The sequence below is a fragment of the Rhipicephalus microplus genome, chromosome 3 (assembly GCF_043290135.1).
Source record: "Rhipicephalus microplus isolate Deutch F79 chromosome 3, USDA_Rmic, whole genome shotgun sequence".
Lineage (NCBI taxonomy): Eukaryota > Metazoa > Arthropoda > Arachnida > Ixodida > Ixodidae > Rhipicephalus > Rhipicephalus microplus.
In genome coordinates, this window is record NC_134702.1 from 5,209,885 (window position 1) to 5,224,406 (window position 14,522).

A 14,522-nucleotide genomic window follows, 5' to 3' on the forward strand; every position below is an offset into this window, starting at 1 on the left:
GCGAAGGCGAACGAGCGCATCGAGGCACGTTAGACAAGAGTGCTATCTGGCAGTTATCTTCGAAAACGAAGGAAGGCATGCGCGCTTGTCTCGGAGGCGATAAGGTGTAGAAGGCAAAGCGACAAGCAGGTGCCACCACCATATCGTCTTAGCAAAACGCTGAAAACACTTGCCTTTTTGAGCATCGCGTTGCATTGTGAGCTCAGCGTGATAAACGCTACGGTTCTTAGAATTACTTATGTATGCCTTCTCTAGTATAAAGACACACATACAAAATATTGATGTTATGATGTCACAGATATGTGCAATAATTGCTTTTTAATTGACAATCGCACAAGTATGAACATGGAAACTTGAGCAATATTGGTGGGCACTGCGGATGGGGTTGGCAGTTTGGGGAATCGTTTGGGGCCGTTTAGGGTATCGTTACGGCAGACAGACAAGTGTACAGACAGACAGAAAGAAAGGCAGACGTACAGACCAAAATTTTTGGGCCGAAGTTCCCCAAAAAAGACTATAGTCTTTATTAATAGAAAAGGAAATGCTGTAGAATGCGTGCAAGAGGGCGGCGGAGCAATCCAACGCACGTCACAGGGATGCCTCCACATGGTGGCGCCATGGTATGTCCTCGCGCCCACAAACAAACGCGCACAGGCACAAGGGACATTCCAAGGATATGGCTTTCCTTTTCACCCGACGACACTCACCCGATTGAACGCTCTCCCGCTAAGAGGAGACAAGAAGACGGGTCCAGAAAGTGGGCGGTGGGGGCTAGTTTGGTGATGAAATAAGGTAAGGGGGTGCATGATTTCAAGATAGATAATACTTTATCCTCATAGGCAAAATATTTTCGCACACTACCTTCGAAGACACGAGGTACCTTTCGTTTTGTCCATCTATTTGGCAACAGAGGAAGATTTTCGTTGTAGTGATAATAATAATGCAAATTTCTCATTGGTCATTCAGTATTTGTGTGTGATTCGTGTGTATAAATATATAAGGAGAAAGGAACTATTGCGTAATAAGCTAGGCGTGATGAGATTTCAACGCAGTTTGAAGATTACTGCGGTTTTGTTGGCGTTTGGGGCATGATGAATTGAGACAATTCACAAGTTCCGTTTCGCATTTATGCTAGCTTTATTTATAAAACGCTACATTGAGGAAATGCATTGGGGGCTCTAGTTAGTCTGTGTGCAAAATCTCACAGAACTTCAGTAGCTTTCCACGAAAGTGGGCAGAGGTAGGTCCATGTATTGAGAATATTGACCTATTAAGACTGCTACAATTAATAAACCAGAATGCATAAATAGATGAAATTGAACTCTGATGGGGAATGTTATTTTTCTATGTATGTCCTGAAAATGAATTTCTTCAAGTGAGTAGTTAGCAGATAGTCTACAGCTGAATTAACTAAATTTGGCTGTTTTCAAAAGATGACCAACAATAAAGTAGAAATCTTACATGAATTTGCTAGGTTGAAGAAATATATAAATATGTCCTGGAATAGGCTGTGAAAGAAACAGTGCTGTAACTATAGCAGCTTCTTCAGAAAACTATCACAACTGAGGCACAGTAAAGCCAAACCGCGTAACTAGCACTTATTCTTGCTTTGTCATTTCTAAACAGTAATGGTTAACTTGATTTTAATAGACGTATTTAAAATGTACAAAGATCAGGCTTTTCAATGATGTACAAGTCAACTATATAAAACAAGAACAGCCGCCGCGTCAGTTAGAAAAGTGTTTGTGCTGCTGGAGTGAGACCGCCGCATTGAGGTTGCCCCTATCTCTCACTTGTAAATAGTTTTAATAAATGTTTTCACCACCACCATGCTGAATCAGTGTGGTATTTGGTGTTTGGGCTGGAAGCTAAAACCAAACCAGTTGCAGCAACACCTTTTGAGGAGAAGCGAAGTCCCAGAAAACAGGGATTAGTCGACCACTCTCTCCGAAGCATTGGCTAAAGGGAGCCGCATGTTTGACGATAAGCCATCCTACCCGACAGACAGGCAAGTTTGGCATGAGCTTTTCGAACATGACCCTACTTGCCGAGAGAGGAGAGAGTTCTTGTAACTCGGACGCGCGCAAAGTGTTGGTGTTGGGTGCAAAACGTGGGTGTTCTGCACTCGTGACCATATTTGGGCATCGTTTAGACTACCCTCTACACGTGCATTGTGTGGTGTCGTTTCCCGCCTTCGTGGGTAGACCACCGAGCGCCGTGTTGGCTGAAGCTGCGGACAATGCTCCCAAGGGCCAGCAAGGCGTCGATATATAAGCAGGAGACCTTTTGTATATTTTCAGTTCTCCAACGAACTCATGATCACTTGATCAAGTTACTTCAGTTATTAACCATGTTAATAAGTCTTGGTCGTTTACGAGCTGACTTGTTGGACGATGGGTCCTAGGAGGTGGGCTCACTACCAGAATGACTCGCGGGACTCAGTCGCAACCGCACACTCTCGTAGAGCGCTCCGAGCTGTTCTGAGCTCTTTCAGTGGAGCAGTGCGAGCGCTTCTGGTCGTGTGATCACAAGCAGCTAGGTGGTCGCAGCGGCATCTTATCAAATGATCCACACAATTTGGTAAACGTGTAAACACAGCCTGTTAAAGTGAAGAGCTGGCGCGATCTTTTTTGTCAGCCTATGAGAAAACCAACGATACGATGGTGATGAGGACCTAAGCCGTGCCTGCCGAGCGTTCCCTTCCTGACTGCTTGTTTCGTATGTGCGTCGACCATTTTGTTTGAAAGCATGGGAAGCCAGAAGCTTCAGCTACTGTACTTCAGGCTTCGACACGGCTACTTCTATGGCCGCCCATTCAGGGTAGTTAGCGACCACCATTTTCTTTGTTGGCTCGCAAATCTCAAAGATCACTCAGTTCGTCTAGCTTGATAGAGCCTTCGGCTACAAGATTTCGATGTCGCCATCGTCCACAAATCTGGGCGGAAACACACCGACGCCGACTGTCTCTCACGTGCACCGGTCGAAAATGCCAACACTGACCTTGAAGACGACGACACTTTTCCTTCTGCCGTATCAGCAACTCGCTTGGCTGAGCAACAGCGTCATGACTCGGAGCTCATCCCGCTCATTGACTACCTGGAAGGACGCAATGCCCAGTCTCCTCGAAGCTTTGCACGCTCACATCCTCCTTTAGCTTTCGCGATGGAGTGCTTTATAAAAAGAACTTTAATCCTACACAAGCTATGTATCTGCTTGTTGCCCCAACTACGCTTCGTGGTGGCATTTTACGTGCGTGTCATGATGAGCCATCGTCCGGACACCTCGGCTATACGCGCACGCTGCAACGGATTCAACGCTCCTATTACTGGCCACGTCTCGCAAAGACTGGGAAGCACTACGTTTGCACATGTCGGGACTGTCAGCGACGTAGGATTTCACCTTTACGACCAGCGGGACTACTGCAACCAATAGGCCCACCAAAGGCACCCTTTCATCAGATTGGCATGGACTTGCTGGGGTCATTCCCCACGTCTTCGTCTGGCCACCTGTGGATTGTGGTCGCTACCGACTACTTAACACACTACTGTGAAACAAAGGCACTTTCAAAAACCACCGCAGCAGACGTCGCCCAATTTTACGTCACGGTGCGCCAGCTGTCGTCATAACTGATTGTGGGACAGCTTTCACCGCAGAGATGCTGCAGGAAGTCTTGCGATAAAGTGGCACGGAACATCGTAAAACAACGGCTTACCACCCGGAAGCAAACGGGCTGACAGAACGACTCAATAGCACAATCGCAGACATGCTGTCAATGTATGTGGACATCGATCACAAGAACTGGGACGCCATACTTCCTTACGTAGTAACTTTTGTGTATAACACTGCTGTTCAAGAAAGTACCGGTTTCACACTTTTTCGCTTAGTCCACGATCGCGAGGTGATGACGATGCGCGACGCCATGCTCCTGCCTGACAACTTAGGAATATACCACACGGATGCCGCCAAATTCGCGCAGTGCGCTGAAGAGGCCCGTCAACTTGCTCGTCATCGTATTCAACATCACCAAACCACAGACGCGCGCCGCTACAATCTTAGTCACCATGAAGTTATTTTCAAGCCTGGTGATGAAGTCTGGGTGTGGCCCCTTATCCGACAGTGTGGCCGTTCAGAAAAGCTTCTCTGCCACTACTTCGGCCCTTACAAGGTCATACGACGTCTCAGCGACGTCACTTACCAGCTTCTCCCAGAAGGCACTTCGAGACGTTCCCGTTTCACCCGGCAAACTGAAGTCATCCACGTTTCACGGCTCAAACCGTACTTTTCGCGCTGTGAATCACCAGTGAGTGACTGACTTTATTGGAAACTTCGAGTATTTCTTTTTGTTTCGTCTTTTCCTTACATTCTTTCCTATTTTTCTTATTTCTCATTTAACTCTTGACTCCACAACCAACTACGTTATTCCGCTTTACGCCATTCATTTTGCTTGCATGGTAATTTTCTTTTTTTTTTTTTTTGCCTTCATGTACAGCATCAAAACTATGCTTCTTGGGAGAGGGGGTAATGCCACCATTACTCCCTCTCCCAAGGGGGTAATGGTGTATGAGCCACTGAGGCTCATACTCGTTTCGGGCTGCGAAGAAGAAGAGAACATTTTCGTTGCTCTGGTTTAGGAGAACTCCTGGCTGTAGGTCTTGTTTTGCTCGTGACAATATGGTGGCATTCATTTGATTGCTTGGTATTCATGAGCTTTTAAATGTGAAGAATTTCTTTGTGTACTGCAAACACTTTTGGAGTCTATGTATGTGTGTGCATGTGTATGCATGCACGCTTTCGATCACTCTCTTATGTTGGGGTGGACCAAAATTAGTATGGGAGGGTAGGATAATTTGACGAATATGAAGAATGCGACAATCCTGTCATGTACGTCGTCAAACCATTTCCTTCGGACACCTATGGCACATACCCTTATACCACGAGCCGGTATGTGGCACAGGTATGTGGTGATTCACTGGCGATTCACAGTTTGTATCTAGCCAACAATGTTGAAGACATTAGACACAGGTAGCTTTTTTGCGTGAGCGCAAAGAAAAAGCTGACATCGGCAGTGTTGTTCGACGAATGCATAGAATAAATGTCGGGGTCTCGGAAGGAATCGAATCATAGCATTCTGCATGGCAATCAAAAATTCCACCACAGAGCCATGCCAGGTTTCAGAAATACATTTTGAATAGACCCTAATGTTTGCAAAACATCAATTGTGGTTGCAGTGCTGCCTATTGAATATTATAAACATTATATATGTACTCATATATCTGTCTTGTCGGGTTAATCTCAATTCTAGTTAAGTGCCATCCGCTCAAGTTGATTCATGTAGCAGTGTCCAGGGCTACCAGCCTCGCGAGCACGAGTGCTTCAAATCAGATTTCCGCTTCTGGTGTTGCTAATATGCATGTTGCTGTTGGCGTCATGCAACTGTAAACAACATGGTTTCATAAAACATATGCGGCTGTTAAGCATCTGTCTGTGCCGGCATTTGTACATAATGTTATGAGACGATGTCCCACTTAAGCAGTGGGACATTGCTTAAGTGCCACTTCATTGCATAGCACTGCTTCATAATGTTTCACTCAATAACATAATTACAATAGTCATTTTCCATCCGCATGCTTTGCATAACATCGATTCCCAAGGTAAGTGGGATCTACTGAATTTTTCACTAAGCGTTCTTTTTATGTGTTTCCAAGAGGGTGTTCTCTCTATGACTGTTCGCCGAATTCATGGCAATGCGGTCACCCGTTATCATGCGTGTGGTTTTTGACCGTGTGCTTATTATGCGTATCCATGTGTTTTACCTGCAAGGGCGGCATGCCGTTCCCGTCGGCGGCATCCACCTTCAGCTTGGGCTCGAGCGGCGGCGGAGGCCCCAGCCTCTACGAGTTCTTGCTCGAGGCCGAGCTCTCATCGTACTACGATGCGCTACGCAACGACCTCAAGGTTGTCTCGGTCGGACAGCTCAAGTACGTCGAGGAAGATGACCTCCTGCATCTGGGCATGAGCCGGCCTGAGCAGAGGCGCCTGCGAAAGTACTTCCACAAGTACTTCCCCCAGACATACTTGCGAAAGATCAAGCAGGTGGGTGTGGTCATCATTGCATATAAGGCTTCATGTATAGTGAGGAAAGTGAGGAAAGTTGTAAAAAAAAATAACCACGTCTCGCTAAAAGGAACGATGCATGTGTAGATATTTGCGAACCAGCTGGTGCTAACGCTTACACTGGCGGCTGCGTTGATGCTGGCGCTCATCGTGGCGTTGCGCAGGAGAGAAACCTGGGGAGGCACAAAGCACGCAGTGATGGACTAGTGTTTCCTACTGGAAGACACCAATTGCTGCTAATGGGCAATGAGAGACAAGACTCCAATTGTGCACGAAGACCACTTTGATCTGAAGTGGGGGCCAGGCCAGCAGATGTGGCCGAGTGTGATTTTGTGCTCTCCATTATATGACGGAAAAAATTTGGGGGGGGGGTGGGGGGGCACTCACTATATATGCTACTGCACCAACCTGCACAAATAAGCCCCCTAGTGCAGTGAGAGCTCGTTTCGCTGAAATTTCGGTGTCGGTGTCGTGGGTTAAGATAGAAAAATTAGCGTTTTCTGTGAGGGAAAATTTAAGATAGATGCAAAAAAAGAAGAAAAAAAAAATGATGCCAGGTCCACGCAGAACGGGCAGTACTGTCACAGTGAAAGATGGGAGAGCGGCCTTTCAGAGCCTTTTCTAACACTCCTTGAGTAGCTACTGCTAGCGCACTTGCAGGGTATACACTGCGCCATAAATCATAACTTTTGTGTAGGAGGCAGGTGTTCTGGCTCTCGTTCACCTTCTCTTGTGGCTCATACCTACTGTGGGGATTGACCAGGCATTCGCTATGCGATCCTTCATTTTTCGGAGAAGTGTGGTACCCGCTCCACGTTTCCTAGAAATTTTGTGCAATTTTATATGCTGTGGCTGACGACGAAGAATTAATGCCTGAAGCCTTTGTGATGGGTGGGAGCATTCGGCGACCAACTCGTTATGCAGTTCGTGCTGTCTGATGTCAGGTTTGCCCTTTGCTGTTCTAAAATGCTTTATTACTTGTGTTAACGCGATTCCTTTCCCTGACATCAAGCCGGCTTTAGACTAGTTTGCAAAGAAGTGGCATGCCTTCGCGGTAGAATACTGCGCTGGCATGCAGGGAACCCGGGTTCGAATACCATTGTGCCCTTGGTTTTTTTTTTTTACTAAGTTGTTTTCTTAGCACGACAGTGCTTACGGATACCAGCAGCGGAGGACACCTACGGTGCATGCGAGCCTTGTTATAATTTCATAACAACTTTTGCTGTAAAATCTCGAGGACTGCGCAGTCACAGTGAAAGCCGGAGCAGCATCCTTTCCAGAGCCCCTTTGGAGACTCTCTCCAGGCAAATAATACAAGTGCACATGCTAGGTAGTAATTACGCCATAAACCATCGTAACTTTCAGGAAGTATAGGAAGCACCCAATACGACATTATTCGTGATGATGCAGATAAGCGAGGTACTCCTAAGGCATTATGCGCACTTGGCTGTAACTGCAATGTCACACACCGCGAAAGACAAGACTGGACTATGACTGAGTGTGCGTGCGTGTGCTGCCGAATGTGCTGTGTTTATCTTTCTTCCCTCTCTGCTCTCTATATTTCATCTCCCCCATCCCCCTCCCATGTGCAGGGTAGCAAACCGGCTGCCTATAGGCTGGTTAACCTCCCTGCCGTTCTTTTCCTCCTATTTTCCTTTCTTGCTTGGGCTGTGGCTAATGACAAGGAAGAATCATGGCAGTCTTTTATTATGGGTTCTTATCTTAGTCTTATCATGCTCTACCTGGGGTAGCGACAAAAAGTATTTAATCGATTTGTATAGAAGCCTCATGCGGACACACCTAGATTACGGGGCCATAACCTGCATATTCTGCGACACCAATAGCCTTAAAGATGCTCGATCCTATTCATCACCTAGGCATTCTTCTTTCCACGGATGCTTTTCGCACAAGCCCCGTGGAAAGCTTGTACGTTGACTCGAAAGAATGGTCTCTCCATTTGCAACGACCTTACCAATTCTTTGTCTACTTCCACTAGGTGATTGCCAACAAAGAACACCTCGTACACTCCACCATCAATGATTTGTCCAGTTCTGTCCTGTTTAACAACCGCCCTGCCATAAGACGGGTGTACCGCTTCTTGAACACGGCTTGGATGCTCCTGCTGTATATGTCTCGCCTTGGCAGTGGCAACTGATAGACTGCGATATATCCTTTGTACAAGTCACCAAGCATGCGCCCAATGCACATATTAATACACATTTCCTAGAACTGCAGCAAAAATACTCATGCCCAGAATTTTATACTGATGCCTCAAAAACCTGCCTTTCTGTTTCCTATGCAGCAGTCGGTCCATCTTTTTTAGACGCTGGTATTCTGTATCCGATTACCAGCATTTTCACAGCAGAGGCTTATGCTATACTGGTAGCTGTTAAACACATAAAACAACTAAAGTTACAAAGCGCAGTGATCTACGCAGATTCCCTGAGCATTGTGAAAGCCCTTGAAACTCTCAAAAAGCAAACAAACCCCATTCTTATCTCCCTTTACTCAATCCTGTGCACAGTGTGCACACTCAATACATATGTCATAGTCTGCTGGGTGTCGGGGCACCGCAAGATACAAGGAAATGTTTTGGTGGACCATTTAGCTGCAGCTGCCAACGAAACAGCTGCCAGTAGATCAATAGTGATTCCTGCACTTGACTTGAAACCTTTTCTAAAACAAAAGCTCAGGGCCTATTGGCAGAGCACGTGGGACAGACACACACATAATAAACTGCATGTTATCAAGCCGCTACTTGGCCATTGGCCGCCATTATCAAAACCAGGATGCACAGAAGTAACACTTGCATGACTAAGGACAGGAAATAAATTCACTACACATTCATACTTGTTGTCTGGTGGCGATCCATCCTTGTGTGAGAGATGTGGCGAAACACTAACAGTGCTACACATTTTAATCCAGTGCAAAGAATTGGACACGCTAAAAAAACAACACTTTCCACAACAGTTTTCGTTTCACCCTGCGATGTTTGTCGGTAAGGAACCACTTTTTACAGATAAATCGCTGTTAGGATTTTTAAGAGACCTAGGTACTTTTCATGTCATATGCCCGGGCCTTCTGCAGTACGACCTGTGAAGTGAGGTCGCTGCTGCGATGGCTAAATCTTTGCCATGCTTTTATTACGATCTTTCGCCATTCAATCAATCAATCAATCAAATCAAATTTTATTTTCGCTTCAGACAATACAGCGCATTGTCACTGCGAAAATAGGGGACCAGAGAAAAAAGCTGCGCTTGCGCAGCTTGACTAAGCTCTGGTCACCCGTAAAGCTGTAGTGACAGGGCAAACTATCTAACAAGTCTATATAGCCACAATATATACAATGCGATTACCAAAAGTAGTTATGTAGACTACGGTGTTCTAATGAAAAAAAAACATCAATGTATGTTTTAAGTTATAATCACTTTAGTAAAACCAGCTAATGTAAATATACAAACATGAGTAGTTCTATTACATTTACATAAACAGATCTAGTAAGGTTTTGTTAGTAAAGTTAAGAACGCCAACATTTCTTTGTTCTAGTTCATTTAGTGTGGTTGCAAGTACATAATCAAGTTTTTCTTTCCCATAATGGGTATTCGATTTCACTACACATGTTTCATGTCGCTGTCATGGTTTTAATGCTTCTATGTATTTACCCGCGTTAGCGCGAGGAATATTAAGGCCCTTATACAGCCATCTATCATAACCATTATTCGCTTCTCTTGACCCATGACCTGGCGCTCTTTGGTCATCAAGTGGCCCTAGTGCCATGAAACACCACACATCATCATATCTTCAAAATGTACCTATATTCTGAATTTTCTTTGTTTTGAATATTTTTGCTTATATAGTTTTCTTTGTTGTACTTTCTATTAACTGGGAACCAAGAACTGCTCACTTTTCACATTGTTGTTCATTCCAAATTGTTTTTTTTGCTTTACAACTTATATTTTTTCGAAAGAGCATTTCATATTGCAAAATTTGGTATGCTGCAATGCGTGCTGGAGTACTTTTCAAACTGGCAAAAACAATCTTCCCGAGACATATGAAAAATAATGATTTTGAGGGGCAACGAAAGAGTTAACCCGGCTCTTTTGTAGCGGAAAGCCAGTGTGCAAGTGTAATCCATCGCATCACTAGCTCATTAGATGAAAAGAGTAATTTGAATAGTGCCAAGTGTGTTTCCAGCAGAAGAGCCCGAAAACAGTCTTGCTTCATTGTACAAACAGAAGAGTGGCTGCGACAAGAGGCCCCATTTTGCACAACGAGCTGTGTCGCTGACGCTGCTCTGATGCTGGCCTCTGTGAAATGACACTCGTGCCAGATGTTGTTGCACAAGCGCCGTGTCAGCTTTCTCTCTCTCAAGGCCACGTGTGTGTCTCTTATTTCGACAACTGATTTCCCTCCACTTTCCTCGGCAGCCTGCATGCGGAGCCTGCGTCCACATTAACTGTGTCACAACAGACGGGAGGATTCAGCCAGCTCCGCCTGACTGATAAAACAGCGAGGCTTACGATGAAACCTTCGCTTATTGTTTTAGCAGCAGGTCAAATTCAATGTTAGGGGGTTGAAGGATGCAGGCTGAAGCGGGTGAATGACGTAATATAGTGGTGAGTTGTGGGAGTGGTGGGAAGTGGCACATATCTGTCGAGAGACTCACTCTGTGGCAAATACACGTTTACGATCTATGACGGCCACTGGGTGTGAAATGCTCGACTATGAAGAGCTTTGCGCGCTGATAGAAAAGGAAAAATAGAAAATGGGGATGGCTGTGGTGTCAAACAAGCAAAACTGCTTTTTAAAGATTTCTTTGCGTACTGCGTTGAATATCAAGAAAGCTACGTATTTGAGTAAGAGTAAGCGCGCTAAAGTGCTGTCAGCCACGTAGCTTTCCTGAATAAACTTATCAAATGTCCTATGTTCATTTCATGGAAAACTGAATGAGTAAAAATGCCGACGTGTATTCGCGGTTATCCTAGCTCATCGCCCAAGAATACGGGATTTCTTTCTTTCTTCCCTCTCTTTTTTTATACCCAAGACCAGCATGCATGACGCAAAGAATGAATTCAGTCACACTATAGCAGTACGTGGTAGGCGAGACACAAGCTGAACACAAATAAAGATACAAGACACGTAGTGCGAAAACGCAGGCAGACGCCAAGCGCGAATCATAGGTGGGCGAAAATTGTGGAGCTCACTCATGAAATATATTTTGCGTTTAGAGCTCCCTCAGACCACACGTACTTGGATCTCACCAAGATATTACTCACGGCTCGACCTGAGTCCGAGCGAGTCGACTCAAGATTTCGTTCGGCCAGAATTAACTTTTTTAAACATGGTGTCAATGCTCTTTTATTTTATTTTATTTTATTTATACAATACTGCAGGCCTAGGGCGGCCCAAGCAGGAGTGGTTTGTTTGTATATCAATGATGAAAACCAGATTTAAACAAAAAAAGAAATACAAATTGAGAGCAAGAAGAAATAAGCAATGAACAATCGAAGAAAACACCAGAGAACAGGAGAGGACTAATCAGTGCATATTTCAGACATATGGCACATAAGAAGGCGAAAAAAAAAAACCGAAGCAAGGCAGCAATGATCATAACAGTAGCATAGCACAGATTTTACACAACTAGATATGGGAAGCCAATCACAGGATAATGGCACCGTTACAAATTTATTCTGCGAGCTGGTTAAACAACTGAAGAACATTATTTGATAAGAAGGTTTCAGATGGTAAGGCATTCTAATCACTTATGGTGCGCGGGAAAAAGGAATGTTTGAATATGTTTGTGCGTGCAAAAATCGAGTTAAATTTAAAAGGGTGATAGTTCCTGGAGGGTCTATGGGGCAAAAGGTTTAGATAAGGAGCGGGTCGAGTGCAAGTTTACGGTTCCAAAGCTGATAAAGAAATTTTAGTCTTGTTATTTTACGGCAGCTCTGTAAGGTCATGATGTTGTTTGTTTGCATTAAAGAGGTAGGCGAGTCATGTCAGCGGTAACGATTATATATGAACCGTACAGCCAGCCTCTGAATTTGTTCAAGTTTGTTAATGTCTTTTTTAGTGAAAGGGTCCCAAACGATACACGCGTATTCAAGACGAGGCCTGATTAGCGTGTTATATGCAAAAAGTTTAACATGGGAGGGGGATTTTTTTAGTTTGTGACGTAAGAGGCCGAGCTTACGCCGAGTTGATGCACAGATTTTGTCGATATGCATTGACCAGGTTAGATTATTTGTAAATGTTAAGCCGAGATATTTAAAGCTATTGGTGTGAGAAATTTCGACTTCCTTTACAGAGTAATTGAACATAAGAGGGCATTTTTTATTAGTGATGCGCATGTACACCGTTTTAGTTTGGTTAAGCTTGATTCCCCAAGTGTCGCACCAATTAGATATTAAATTCAGGCTGTCGTTGAGGGTAATTTGGTCATTAGTTGATTCAACAGCTCTGTACAGAAGGCAGTCGTCCGCAAATAAACGAGTAGCAACGCTTTCGTGCACACAAGAGGTTATGTCGTTTATATATAGTACCAGAAATAATAAAGGCCCCAGGACAGGACACTTCCCTGAGGCACTCCGGAGTTAACTGATCCAAGATCTGAAACGTGACCACCGACATCAACAAATTGTTTTCTATGTTCAAGGTATGAGGCAATCCACTTTATTAGTTCGCAAGATGCGGGACATTAAGTGTATTAAGTTTATAGAGAAGACCTGAATGCGAAACCCTGTCGAATGCTTTGCTTGGATCTAGGAATACTGCGTCAACTTGGCCGGACTTGTCGAGAACTGAAGAAAAGGTATGCACAATAGAAACGAGTTGAGTGGTAGTAGATAGGCCCTTACGGAAACTATGCTGGAAGGGTGTTAAAATATTGCGGGAATTTAAAAAGTCGACCAGATAGTTGGAAATAATATGCTCCATGAGTTTGCTGCAGGAATTGAGAAGCGAAATAGGGCGATAGTTAGTAACGATGGCTCGATCGCCAGTTTTAAAAACAGGAACTGTACGTGCAATACGCCACTTGGCGGGGACAACACCTTCAGAAAAGGAAAGACGGAATATAACAACTAGAAATTTAGCTATGGATTCGGCATACCGATAGAGAAACATGTTTGGAATCTTATCAGGGCCTACAGAGGATTTCAATTTAAGATTAAGTAACATTGCAACTATTCCTTCATAACTGATAAAGTCAGAGTTCAGTCCGGTTACATTACGTATCTCTCCAATATCATTACAAGGCACTGAATCAGAATAAACGGATTGAAAGAAACATTTAAATTCATTTGCAATCAGCTGTTTATCGGTGCTAGTTTGATTTCCTATCATTATGCTATTAATGTCGTCACACCCTCTCGCATTTAGGTGACGCCAGAATTTTGAAGGATTAGTTTTAATAAAATTAGGCAAGGTGGTGGAATAGAAAAATTGCTTACTCGCACGAATTTTATCCACTAGTGTTTGGCGCAGGGTTCTGGATAACGAATTGTTTACCTTACGTTTTTTCAACCTTTTGATCTTGCGTACTAAAGGAATGATATTGCGATTGATCCACGGGTTTGCGCGGCGCACCTTCTTCGTTTTCACGGGAATAAAGTTATCGATGCAGAAATGGCAAATTGTTTGGAACTTGTCCCATAGTAAGTTAACATCGTTATCGGCGAAGTTGTTGAGTTCAAAGTCTAAATAATCGAGTACACTTTCGTCGTTACACCTACTGAAGTCTTTTACAGTTTTTTTGTCGGAATCATGCCCTAATCGTCCACCCAGTTGACACGTAAAAATTACAATTTTATGATCAGACAAACCGTCTACCACTGCAACATCTGTTTCAGACAAGGTGGCACTGTAAAACACAAGGTCAAGAATTGAAGAAGAATTTCCTTGTACTCGCGTAGGAATGTTTACGGCTTGGTCAAGATTGCATGCAAGCATAATGTCGAAAACCAAGTGGTCATCGGAAGAGGGGGAAGATAAAGATTACACCAATATGTCGTGTAATCGTTGCTCTTTTTGGCGCATTTTTATATAGTACCTTGAAATACGAGTTATGAGTAGTTGCAAACGAGTTAGGAGACTTCTCGTACTCCCTGAAAGAGTTCGCGGAGTGGAGGTCAAGGCACCTCCCTACGTAATTCATGCATGTGAATAATAAATATTCGCATGGTGTATGAACGATACTGCTTTGGAACACGTGTGAGTATAGACGCGAGTTTAAAGGGGTGGTGCCATCAAATTTTGAGGCTTAAGCAAGCCTCTTGTGTGTTTCCTCTGTATGCTAGGACACTCCACACGAATGGTTGGACACAGCAAACGTTAAGAATACATTTTAATTCACCTGCAAAGTGTAGCTAAATGCTACACCCAAAAATATATCGGGCACTTTGAATTCG

At 44.1% G+C, this 14,522-nt stretch overlaps 1 protein-coding gene across 2 annotated transcripts in view; it reads left to right on the forward strand.

The window, feature by feature from the left end:
- Ack-like (activated Cdc42 kinase-like) overlaps positions 1–14,522 on the forward strand; it is an 84,391-nt gene that overhangs the window by 8,142 nt on the left and 61,727 nt on the right. For both annotated transcript variants that reach the window (XM_075888784.1, XM_037433776.2), the window contains exon 2: positions 5,821–6,093. In XM_075888784.1, coding sequence (XP_075744899.1) covers positions 5,827–6,093 — 267 coding nt within the window. In that variant the 5' untranslated portion in view covers positions 5,821–5,826. The remainder of the gene's footprint in view (positions 1–5,820; positions 6,094–14,522) is intronic.